Genomic DNA, 9,948 nt, shown 5'->3' with positions numbered 1-9,948 from the left:
ATAATAAGCCAAAGATGGCAGCATATTTGCTTAATTTAAAACAAAAATAGAATTGAAAAAAATTGTTAACAATTTATATATCGAATTCAAAATCAAATTGATTGCGCGCCTAAACACAGGTGGCAGCGCTGTTATCGATATCAACTCTTGTATGCAAATTAATTTGTTTTAATTAAGGCAGCGTTGGTAAGCCAAGAGTTGCGTTGACGACATGGCATAAATTCCGGTTTCTGTGACCTCGCTACTACGATGATATCTGCATTGATCGCCAAGTACTCATAACACGCATATTAATCCACCTATGATGCAAATTAAGCGTCTGCTATGTAAATCTTGCACCCTCGGCACGCTGCTAATTGCAGGAATATGGATGCTCGCGCTCTTGGCCTATATGCACCATCTGCGTAGCTCCATTCCGGCGGCTGGCTGGCGTTTTAATAGTGGTGCGAATGCCACACCCCGAGCCGAGCTGAGCTACCAGGCCCAGGTCACAGTTGGGTGCTCGCCCGCATCCCCGCTGAACGCCACACAGAAAAGTGGCACAGTCGATCCCTTCGAGCTGTTGGGTGTGGTGCGCAACAAGCAGGATAAGTACATACGTGACATTGGCTACAAGCATCATGCATTCAATGCGCTTGTCTCCAACAATATTGGACTCTTTCGGGATATACCCGACACGCGGCACAAGGTGTGCGAGCGTGGCGAGACGCTGGAATCGGAACAGCTGCCTCAGGCTTCGATTATCATGTGCTTCTACAACGAACATAAGATGACGCTGATGCGTTCGATTAAGACCGTGCTGGAGCGTACACCCGCTCACCTGTTGAAAGAGATCGTTTTGGTGGACGACAACAGCGATCTGCCCGAGCTGGAGTTCCATTTGCTGGCGGATCTGCATGCTCGCCTCAAGTATGACAACTTGCGTTATGTGCGAAACGAGCAACGAGAGGGTTTGATACGATCCCGCGTCATTGGAGCACGCGATGCCAGCGGCGATGTGTTGGTTTTCCTCGACTCACACATCGAAGTGAATCGCCAGTGGCTGGAGCCGCTGCTGCGTCTGGTCAAGGCAGAGAACTCAACGCTGGCGGTGCCCGTCATCGATCTGATCAATGCAGATACGTTTGAGTATACGGCCAGTCCGTTGGTGCGCGGTGGCTTCAATTGGGGTTTGCACTTCCGCTGGGAGAACCTGCCGGAGGGCACGCTCAAGGTGCCGGAGGATTTCAAGGGACCCTTCCGCTCGCCCACCATGGCCGGCGGCCTGTTTGCCGTGAATCGTTTGTACTTCCAGCACATTGGGGAATATGACATGGCCATGGATATCTGGGGTGGCGAGAACATTGAGATCTCGTTCAGGGTGTGGCAATGCGGCGGCTCCATCAAGATTGTGCCCTGCTCTCGGGTCGGCCACATCTTTCGCAAGCGTCGACCCTATACGGCGCCCGATGGTGCCAATACCATGTTGAAGAACTCACTGCGTCTGGCTCACGTCTGGATGGATAAATACAAGGAGTTCTATCTGAAGCACGAGAAGGTGGCGAAGGATTACGATTATGGCGACATCAGTGCACGGCTACAGCTACGCGAGCGTCTGCACTGCAAGGACTTTGGCTGGTATCTGAAACATGTGTATCCCGAACTGCGTTTGCCCGGCGATGAGTCGAAGAAGTCCGGCGCGGCGCCCGTTTTTCAGCCGTGGCATTCGCGCAAGCGCAACTACTTGGACTCCTTCCAGCTGCGGCTGGCGGGCACCCAGCTTTGTGCAGCTGTGGTGGCGCCCAAGGTGAAGGGTTTCTGGAAGAAGGGCAGCTCCCTGACGCTGCAGATCTGCAAGCCACGGGCGCCCAATCAAATGTGGTATGAGACAGAGAAGTCGGAGATTATATTGGATAAGCTGTTCTGCTTGGAGGCGGCAGCCGACACGCTGGTGATCATCAACAAGTGCCACGAGATGCTCGGCGATCAGCAGTGGCGGCACACCCGGAACGCCAACAGTCCCGTCTACAACATGGCCAAGGGCACCTGTTTGCGTGCCTCCGCCGCAGAGGAGGGTGCTAGCATTAGCTTGGATCTGTGCTCCAAGGCGGATGGCGTTGGCGGCGCCTGGGACATTGTGCTGATGAAGCAGGAGCAACAGCAACAGCAGCAGCAACAGCCAAAGCTTGACAAGCAGTTGTGAACCTTACAGGTGGTTAAAAAATGCAATAATTAGACTGAATTTGTCTCTATATAGATATGCTATAGATAATCTCCTTGATAACGGTTTATTAAGTTTCGAATTTACAGTATTTTTTTTTAGCACAAAAATGTTTGGCTTACATCAATCAATGAAAAAGTTTGGCATAGTTGAAAACAAATTAAGTATTGAAATGTTAATGTCTCCAATATACATATATACATATTTATGTATATATCAATTAGTTGTATAATGGTTATAGTATGAAAGTAATAGTAGTATTATCAATATTCAGTATAAATAAAGCTTTCGTAATTTATATAAACAAAAATTGTATTGATTTGCAAAGAAAATATAAAATAGTGGCAAGGCCATGGCAAAACGGTTAATTACTTTGCACTGTGGAATTCCGTTTTTGCAATTACTAATTGCATTTAGAAGTAGGAATATAAATGTAGTTTTCAATATCGTAGATGCATTGAAACATTCGTGTTTGCATTTCTAAGAAATCTGTATACATTCATGAGAAATCTGTATACATTCATATAATCCCAAAATAATAGGTCGTTCAGAAATCACAGCTGGCACGTGTCATTCCACTATTTTGCGAATTTCTGCTCACAGCTGGCTTTTGGCACTGTCGTTTATCAACACTGGTGCAGTCGCGCGTCGTTCTTCTAAAGTGGCGCGTAAATTGTTAAATTGTTTAAAACAAAGTGCTTAAAATATTGTAAAAACCGTTAAATGGAAGGCAAATCAATAGTGAGCAGGCAGGAGCCGGTGCTGCGCCTAGGTAAGCAATAAGAAACAACATAATTTATCCATCAATTATAACTAAAACCCTCCGCTAACAGATACAAATGCGCGTCGCAATTTTATAAAATTCCACAACAAACTCGGCGAGGTAAGTGACAGTTGTTTGGCTCTGATTTAATTGCCCTAATTAACATATTGGAATGTTGACTGCAATAGAAACCGAGCACAACGGTGCGATTTTATGATCAAACCGATTGCTATACGGTGCACGGCAGCGATGACTGCGAACAGGTGGCGAAAATTGTTTACAAATCCACGGCGTATGTGCACAAGCTGCTGCCGGACGACAAACAGGAGACACTGCAGTTCGTGGCCATGTCCAAGCCCAACTTTGAGCTGGCCGTGCGTGAGCTGCTGCTCGTGCGCAATTTGCGTGTCGAGGTTTATGTGAAACGCGACGATTGGCAGCTGGAATATCGCGGCTCGCCGGGCAATCTGTTGCAGTTCGAGGACATCCTGTTCGCCAATAAGGAGGTGCTCGTCGGCAATAGTATTATTTCGCTGCAGATCAAACTGGAGGGCGGTGCACAACGGCGTGTGGGTGTGGCAGCCGTGGAGCAGAACGACTGTCAATTCCAGTTGTTCGAATTTGTGGACGATGATTTCTTTACCGAACTGGAGGCCACTGTCGTGCTGCTGGGGCCCAAGGAATGCCTTTTGCCGGCAGCCGATGGTGAATATGCGGCTGTAAAGGCCATGCTGGAGCGTAATGGTGTCATGATCACAGTGCCAAAGCGGGGCAGCGCTGCCGAGCGCAATGATCTGCTGCAGGATCTGAATCGTCTGCTGCGCTTTGCCAAGGGCCAGCAGGAGGATGCAAGCGGGCTGAAGGAACTGCAAATGCAATTGGCAGCCGAAGCACTGCGCGTGGCCATCAGGTATCTGGATTTGGTCAACGATGCCGGCAATTTGGGGCACTACGAGCTCAAGCAGTTGGATCTGAAACGGTGGGTAGACTGAAAACTGATAAATAATATAAAAATATTAATTAATTGAAATAATTCTCTTGTAGCTTTGTTCATTTGGACTCTGCGGCTGTGGCCGCTCTCAACATTATGCCCAAGCCGGGCACACATCCATCCATGCCCTCGTATCGCTGGCAGAGCATATTGGGCGTCTTGGATCATTGTCGCACGCCGCAGGGTCATCGTCTGATGGCGCAGTGGGTGAAGCAGCCGCTGCGCAGCGCTGAGATACTCAATGATCGACATGACATTGTGCAGTGTCTGCTGGAGTCGCCCGAGACGCTAGATACACTCAGTCTGGACTATTTGAAGCGTATACCAGATATTCTAATGCTCACCAAAAAACTGATGCGTCGCAAGGCGAATTTACAAGATCTGTTTCGCATTTATCAAGTTATATTGCGCACGCCGAAAATTCTTCAAGTGCTGCTGAGCCTTGGGCACAGCACAGTGCAGAGTGTGCTCTGTGCGCCATTCAAGGGTTTTCTGGAAGATCTAACGGGCCTCAAGCAAATGGTCGAGCAGGTGGTCGACTTTGAGGCCATTGAGAAGGGCGAGTATTTGGTCAAGAGCACCTTCGATGGTCGCCTCATGGATCTGCAGCAGACCATGACGGAGTTGTATAACAAAATGGAACGCATTCGCGACAAATGCAGCGAGGAACTTGATCTGGATGGCAAGCTGATCAAGCTGGAAAACGTGGCCAAGTTGGGCTATCATCTGCGCACCACAATCAAAGATGATTCGGTGCTGCGCAAGAACAAGAACTTTCGCATTGTGGATGTGATCAAAGGCGGTGTACGATTCACCTCCGACAAGCTGGAAGGCTATGCCGATGAGTTCACAAGCTTGCGTGCGCGTTACGAGGAGCAACAGCAGTCAATTGTCGAGGAGATCATCCAAGTGGCTGTCGGCTATGCCGCCCCATTAACTTCCTTGAACAATGAGCTCGCCCAGCTGGATTGTTTGGTCAGCTTTGCCATAGCTGCACGAAGTGCTCCAACGCCTTACGTACGCCCAATGATGCTGCCCGAGGGCGCTGGCCAGCTGCTGCTTGAGGATGTGCGTCATCCATGCTTGGAGCTGCAGGAACATGTTAGCTTCATAGCCAATAGTGTGGAGTTTGAGAAGGGTGAGTCGTCTGAGTGGATTCCTTATTCAACTGTCAATTAATAATTCTTTTCTGCCCCAGACAAATGCAACATGTTCATTATAACCGGTCCAAATATGGGCGGCAAGAGCACCTACATACGCTCTGTCGGCACAGCTGTTCTAATGGCCCACGTTGGCGCCTTTGTGCCCTGCAGTCTGGCTAAGATCAGCATGGTTGACTCCATACTGGGACGCGTTGGCGCCAGTGATAATATCATAAAGGGCCTGAGCACGTTTATGGTGGAAATGATTGAAACTTCGGGCATTATCAGGGTAAGTCATGGAATTTAATATCATATATATCTTTGCCCGACTTACTCGAAATTTATAAGCTCCTGCGTTGCTGTCATCCACCTCGTCCTAATCGAAATATTTGCTCTGTTCCTTTAGTATACTATGCAGAGATTAATTCCAAGAATATCTTGTCTGAACAAATTATGCACATTCGCTCTCATTCTAAGCCAAAGCCTTCGGTTCTATTCGTTTTTGTTCTCTTTTATATTCGTGTGATGCTCTTTTAATGAACATCGTTTAGGGACCGCTACGATGGACGTTCACCCAATGCAAGTGAGCAAATACTCACTCAATAGTCAAAAGTCTGACTGACTGAAAAACGGACTTTATATTCACATACATCCGCTCACTCAATTCACGTACACAGTTCATGTGTAAAGCGAACACATACTCAACTATACGATCGGGAAACAAGAAGTGCCCGAACGAGCTAGGCAATCATCAGATGCAATCGGCTGCTCTCTGAGACTTTTCTCAGAGTGTCGGTAAAAAATTTGTTTAGTGAGCTATGCGCAACATGCTTCCCTCCTCTCTCCAAAGAAGCTTATTTCAAGATCAGCAGGAGTCATGTCTCTTCCCACAATGCACTGTTTAAATAAATTATGATATCTATTCGAATATCAGAATTTTGAGCATAAACTTAATACTCGTAAAAAAAAATATTTCGACTTCGCAATCTTTACTTAATGTTCGGCAAACATGCCTTAGTCAAAATTAACCTTCAAACCCAATTTAAAATCAACAAATTAAAACCCTACCATGACAGTTGGCTATCTGTGCTGGAAATTTAAGGAATTAGAACGGATGCTGTCCACTTTATCGAGCACACAAGGGCAAAGGCAACTTTAATTATACATCAACTTTTATTATACAAATTTACATAAACTCTTCTTAACATGCAGACCGCAACGGATAAATCGCTGGTGATCATCGATGAGCTGGGGCGTGGCACATCTACATACGAGGGCTGCGGCATAGCCTGGTCCATAGCCGAGCATCTGGCCAAGGAAACGAAGTGCTTTACGCTCTTCGCCACGCACTTTCACGAGATAACCAAGCTGGCCGAAACGTTGTCCACCGTCAAGAACTGTCACATGGCGGCCGTGGCAGATGAGGATAATTTTACGCTGCTCTATCAGGTGCGACCTGGTGTCATGGAGAAGAGCTTTGGCATACAGGTGGCACGCCTGGCCAATTTTCCCGAGCAGGTGGTGCAAAATGCCCAAGAGGTGTACAACGAATTCGAGGATGAGCATGCGGGCAAACAGAACGAGGCGGATAAAGCGCTGCTGGACAAGATACAAGTGGCCATCGAGCAGCTATCGACGGCTGGCAACAATACGGAGATCAATGTGGAGGATCTGACCCAGCTGGTGGCGCAATTCGCCAAGGATATTAAGCAGCTGGACAGTGATTATTTCAAGACCGTATTAACTAGCAGCAGCGAAACTTAGCAACAGGCCTGAGAAGCTAGCCATTCCATTAGCTGTAAAAAAGAGATTTTAATTCTATATAGTATTCATATATACACACACAAGCGCCTTCCATCCATCAAGAGTCTTACATTTATTATTTAAACATTTATTGGTCTTTTGTTTCTTATTAGCTGTAAAATTGTTTTCTTTTCCTTTTCATTTTGTGAATAAGATTTTTGTCTCAGTTTTAAACCGTTTCTGTTTTAAACACCAAAATGTTTGCTGCACTAATGCATTGCGCTAATGAAATCATAAATTATTTTCATTAATTTACTATTTTTTAAAATATTATTTTTAGTGTTTTTTTTTCTGTTTAGTTAAGTGGACTTTTTTCGGTATTATATATATATATCTATATAGTTGTAATATTTAAACATGGCTGAGTTTTGAATTTCAATTCCATGTGAATTACCATTTACTTTTTATTTATTATTATTATTACATCTTACAACGTTTAAACACTCCAAAAAATAAATATTGTATTAGTTCGCGTAAACAGTTTAAGTTTTAGTGTTTTTATTTTATATATGTATATTTTATTATTTTAATTTTATTTTTAGTCGTAAATTACATTTAATAGTTAACTGTTTGTGTTTTAAAAATTTTCCATCTTCATTTTGATTTCAATAATGTCTCAAATTCGATAAGAAACAGAATTTAAAAAACATTTTTCACCCACGCGCACACACATTTCCGTACTTTCGTACGCTGTTCTCTCTCTCTCTCTTTCTCTCTCTCTCTCTCTACCATCAAAATTTTTACTTTCCTATGCATAAATTCATCAAATGTTTCGAAATACGATACAAAGGCAATTAGGTTGGTATTTTTGTTGTTGTGTTTTTTGTTTGGTATTTTTGTTTGTAGTTGTTGCTCGTGTTAATGTTGAATTTTGCCTAGCTAACAAAAATCGGTATAGTTAGTTAGTGTGCAAAGTTAACTGAGGTTCTTGAAATAAGTATTGCATACTTTTCAGGTGGTCCTATTTAATAGAAATACCGCTGCAGTTAGACTTGGGCTCTATATCCAGACGGGTCCTATGTAATACATATATTTTAAACAAAGTTTCCTTTCCGTAAAAATCGTATTTATATAACTACGATGGTCTGTAATTAGGATGCTTGTAAAAGATGGGTTAAGATATACTTCTTCATCGGATCACTCTGTTTATAATTCGATATATATATGTAGATCTATGTATATAATTCTATATACATATTTCTTAGTATGACACCAATTGTCTGGATTGTCTGGAATCTTTCTTTCCACCTCCCAACATAGTTCCAACTGCAAGGGTATTTAGATCTTCGACTAGACCGAAGCTAACAGTAGATTTTAGTGCATATTTTTTCATTATTTGAAAAGGAAAAAACCAAATACGATAAAATCGTAACAAATACTTGGTACATTATTACAATACATATACAAAAAACATATATAAACTTTGAATAGCCGTTAACAAAATATCTATATAAACATTGAATACACCACGCATCATATATACTAGTATACAATATATCATATAATATTTCTCATTAAAAAATCCGTTTGATTGTTTACGAAAAAGCTAATGAATTTTGCAAAAGACTGCTCTTCATATATATATATATATATATATATATATATATTTCGGTTGGGTCGAGGGACGAAATAGTGTATTTTGTGTGTCTGTTCGTGTTTCATTTAAGTTTACATTTCATCGCGTTTTTATAAAAAATCAACTAATTTTATAAAATTACAAAAATAATTGTCATTTGAATTATTTTTGTTTACATTCACACTTTCCTCTTTCATAGTTTTAGTTAATATTTGGCATTAGGTATTTACCATTTGTTTAAACTATCCAAAATAGTTAATAAAACGTGGACTTTTTAGCTAGTATAAAACATAAATTTCATTCCAAAGTTTATTTTTTTTTCGTAATAGCTAAAGAATTGAAATTAAGAAATATTATTTAGGAGCTGCTAGAAACATATATCCTTTTCCCTCCTTTTCGTACTCTCGTTTTCCTTAACATTTGGCGTATTTTACAAGTCTAAAAGTTGAAATTGTTTTTTTGTTTTTGTTTTTACTGTTGCTAAACTTGTTTAAGATTGTGCTTTGGGTTTCCTTTTTTTCTTTTTTTTTTTTTTTCTTTTAGGTTGTTAAACTTCGACTAGAATTGTACTACACAATAGTTTACAATCTAAAAACAAACAGATCGCATTAGTGTGTGTATATATATATATATATATATGTATAGATTGTATAAACTAGACGCGCATAAAGCAGCTCGTCAAGTAAAACATCAAAATTATGGTCAGCGGCAGCAGCTGAAGCGTCAGACCCAGCCGCGAGGCATTGCCGCAGTAGGTGAAAAGTTCCTCCTGAAAAAAGAAGCGTTCGTAAAATATGCGATATCTGATGAGTTTTATCTGCCACTCACATCCTCGTGCTCTGTGAAACACTCCTCGATGCGTCGCCTATCGTAGAAACTCATATTTAGTTTGTAGCAGGGAAATTCCTCCTCATACTCAGTTATGCGCTGCGGCTCGGTGGTTAGGCGTACACTGCGCGATGGCATCAGCACATTGACCACCACCATCACCAGATTCGAGTTGGGTATTTTCTTGATCAGAAACGGACGCGTTGATGACACATTTATAGAATCATTGATGCCCACCAATGCAGAGGGTTGCAGCGCGTACAAAGTAGAGCGCATGTCACACGGCTTATAGATCGGTTCCGGTTCGGGCTCTTGAAATATCGCCTCACCATCATCGCCATCGTCCTTGGGCTTAGCCGCCGATGCCGATTTAATGTCGCCCACGGCCACATACTCATCCTCAATATTGTCCAAGTACTCCAAAACTAATTGACAATGATAGTTATATGTTAATGGGAATATTGCTTGATTTTAATTTTCTTAACTTACAGGGCGCTCCGTCCACCCACCACTGAACTCTTTGGTAGGTCAAGAAGAGCTGCGCTATGAGCCACTTCCAGACTAGGCCCAGCAGTTGCAGCGGCTGTCATGAGTAATATAAAAATAGAATTATTAATTTAGAATATTGCAATGACTTCTCAGTTT

The 9,948-nt window shown here is 42.8% G+C and overlaps 3 protein-coding genes across 3 annotated transcripts in view; 2 read left to right on the top strand and 1 right to left on the bottom strand.

Moving 5' to 3' along the window:
• The first annotated feature begins 125 nt into the window (after positions 1–125).
• Positions 126–2,510, top strand: Pgant35A (polypeptide N-acetylgalactosaminyltransferase 35A). Its single transcript, XM_018003770.2, has one exon. It carries the CDS (start codon positions 302–304, stop codon positions 2,180–2,182), a length of 1,881 nt encoding a protein of 626 aa, XP_017859259.1. The 5' UTR covers positions 126–301; the 3' UTR covers positions 2,183–2,510.
• A 299-nt stretch (positions 2,511–2,809) lies between these two features.
• spel1 (DNA mismatch repair protein spel1) lies at positions 2,810–7,385 on the top strand. Its single transcript, XM_018003768.2, has 6 exons — positions 2,810–2,972; positions 3,034–3,083; positions 3,152–3,942; positions 4,008–5,092; positions 5,153–5,385; positions 6,309–7,385. Exons 1-6 carry the CDS (start codon positions 2,924–2,926, stop codon positions 6,858–6,860), a joined length of 2,760 nt encoding a protein of 919 aa, XP_017859257.1. The 5' UTR covers positions 2,810–2,923; the 3' UTR covers positions 6,861–7,385.
• Ca-Ma2d (Ca[2+] channel Muscle-specific alpha2/delta subunit) overlaps positions 6,949–9,948 on the bottom strand; it is a 26,442-nt gene continuing 23,442 nt past the window's right edge. The window contains exons 9-11 of the mRNA XM_018003767.2: positions 9,793–9,886; positions 9,304–9,728; positions 6,949–9,244 (exon numbers count right to left, since the gene is read on the bottom strand). Of these exons, the coding sequence (XP_017859256.1) occupies positions 9,131–9,244; positions 9,304–9,728; positions 9,793–9,886 (633 nt within the window). The 3' untranslated portion in view covers positions 6,949–9,130. The remainder of the gene's footprint in view (positions 9,245–9,303; positions 9,729–9,792; positions 9,887–9,948) is intronic.

Source organism: Drosophila arizonae, chromosome 3 (assembly GCF_054131065.1).
Source record: "Drosophila arizonae isolate 15081-1271.41 chromosome 3, UAZ_ARI_1.0, whole genome shotgun sequence".
Classification (NCBI taxonomy): domain Eukaryota; kingdom Metazoa; phylum Arthropoda; class Insecta; order Diptera; family Drosophilidae; genus Drosophila; species Drosophila arizonae.
This window is presented reverse-complemented; position numbering and strand designations above follow the sequence as displayed.

Bases quoted from the DNA above. Each gene is read 5' to 3' on its own strand.
- Pgant35A (XM_018003770.2), top strand. From the start codon at position 302: ATGATGCAAATTAAGCGTCTGCTATGTAAATCTTGCACCCTCGGCACG.
- spel1 (XM_018003768.2), top strand. From the start codon at position 2,924: ATGGAAGGCAAATCAATAGTGAGCAGGCAGGAGCCGGTGCTGCGCCTA. The intron at 2,973-3,033 runs GTAAGCAATAAG...CTCCGCTAACAG, and splicing joins GGAGCCGGTGCTGCGCCTAG to ATACAAATGCGCGTCGCAAT. The intron at 5,093-5,152 runs GTGAGTCGTCTG...TTTCTGCCCCAG, and splicing joins TAGTGTGGAGTTTGAGAAGG to ACAAATGCAACATGTTCATT.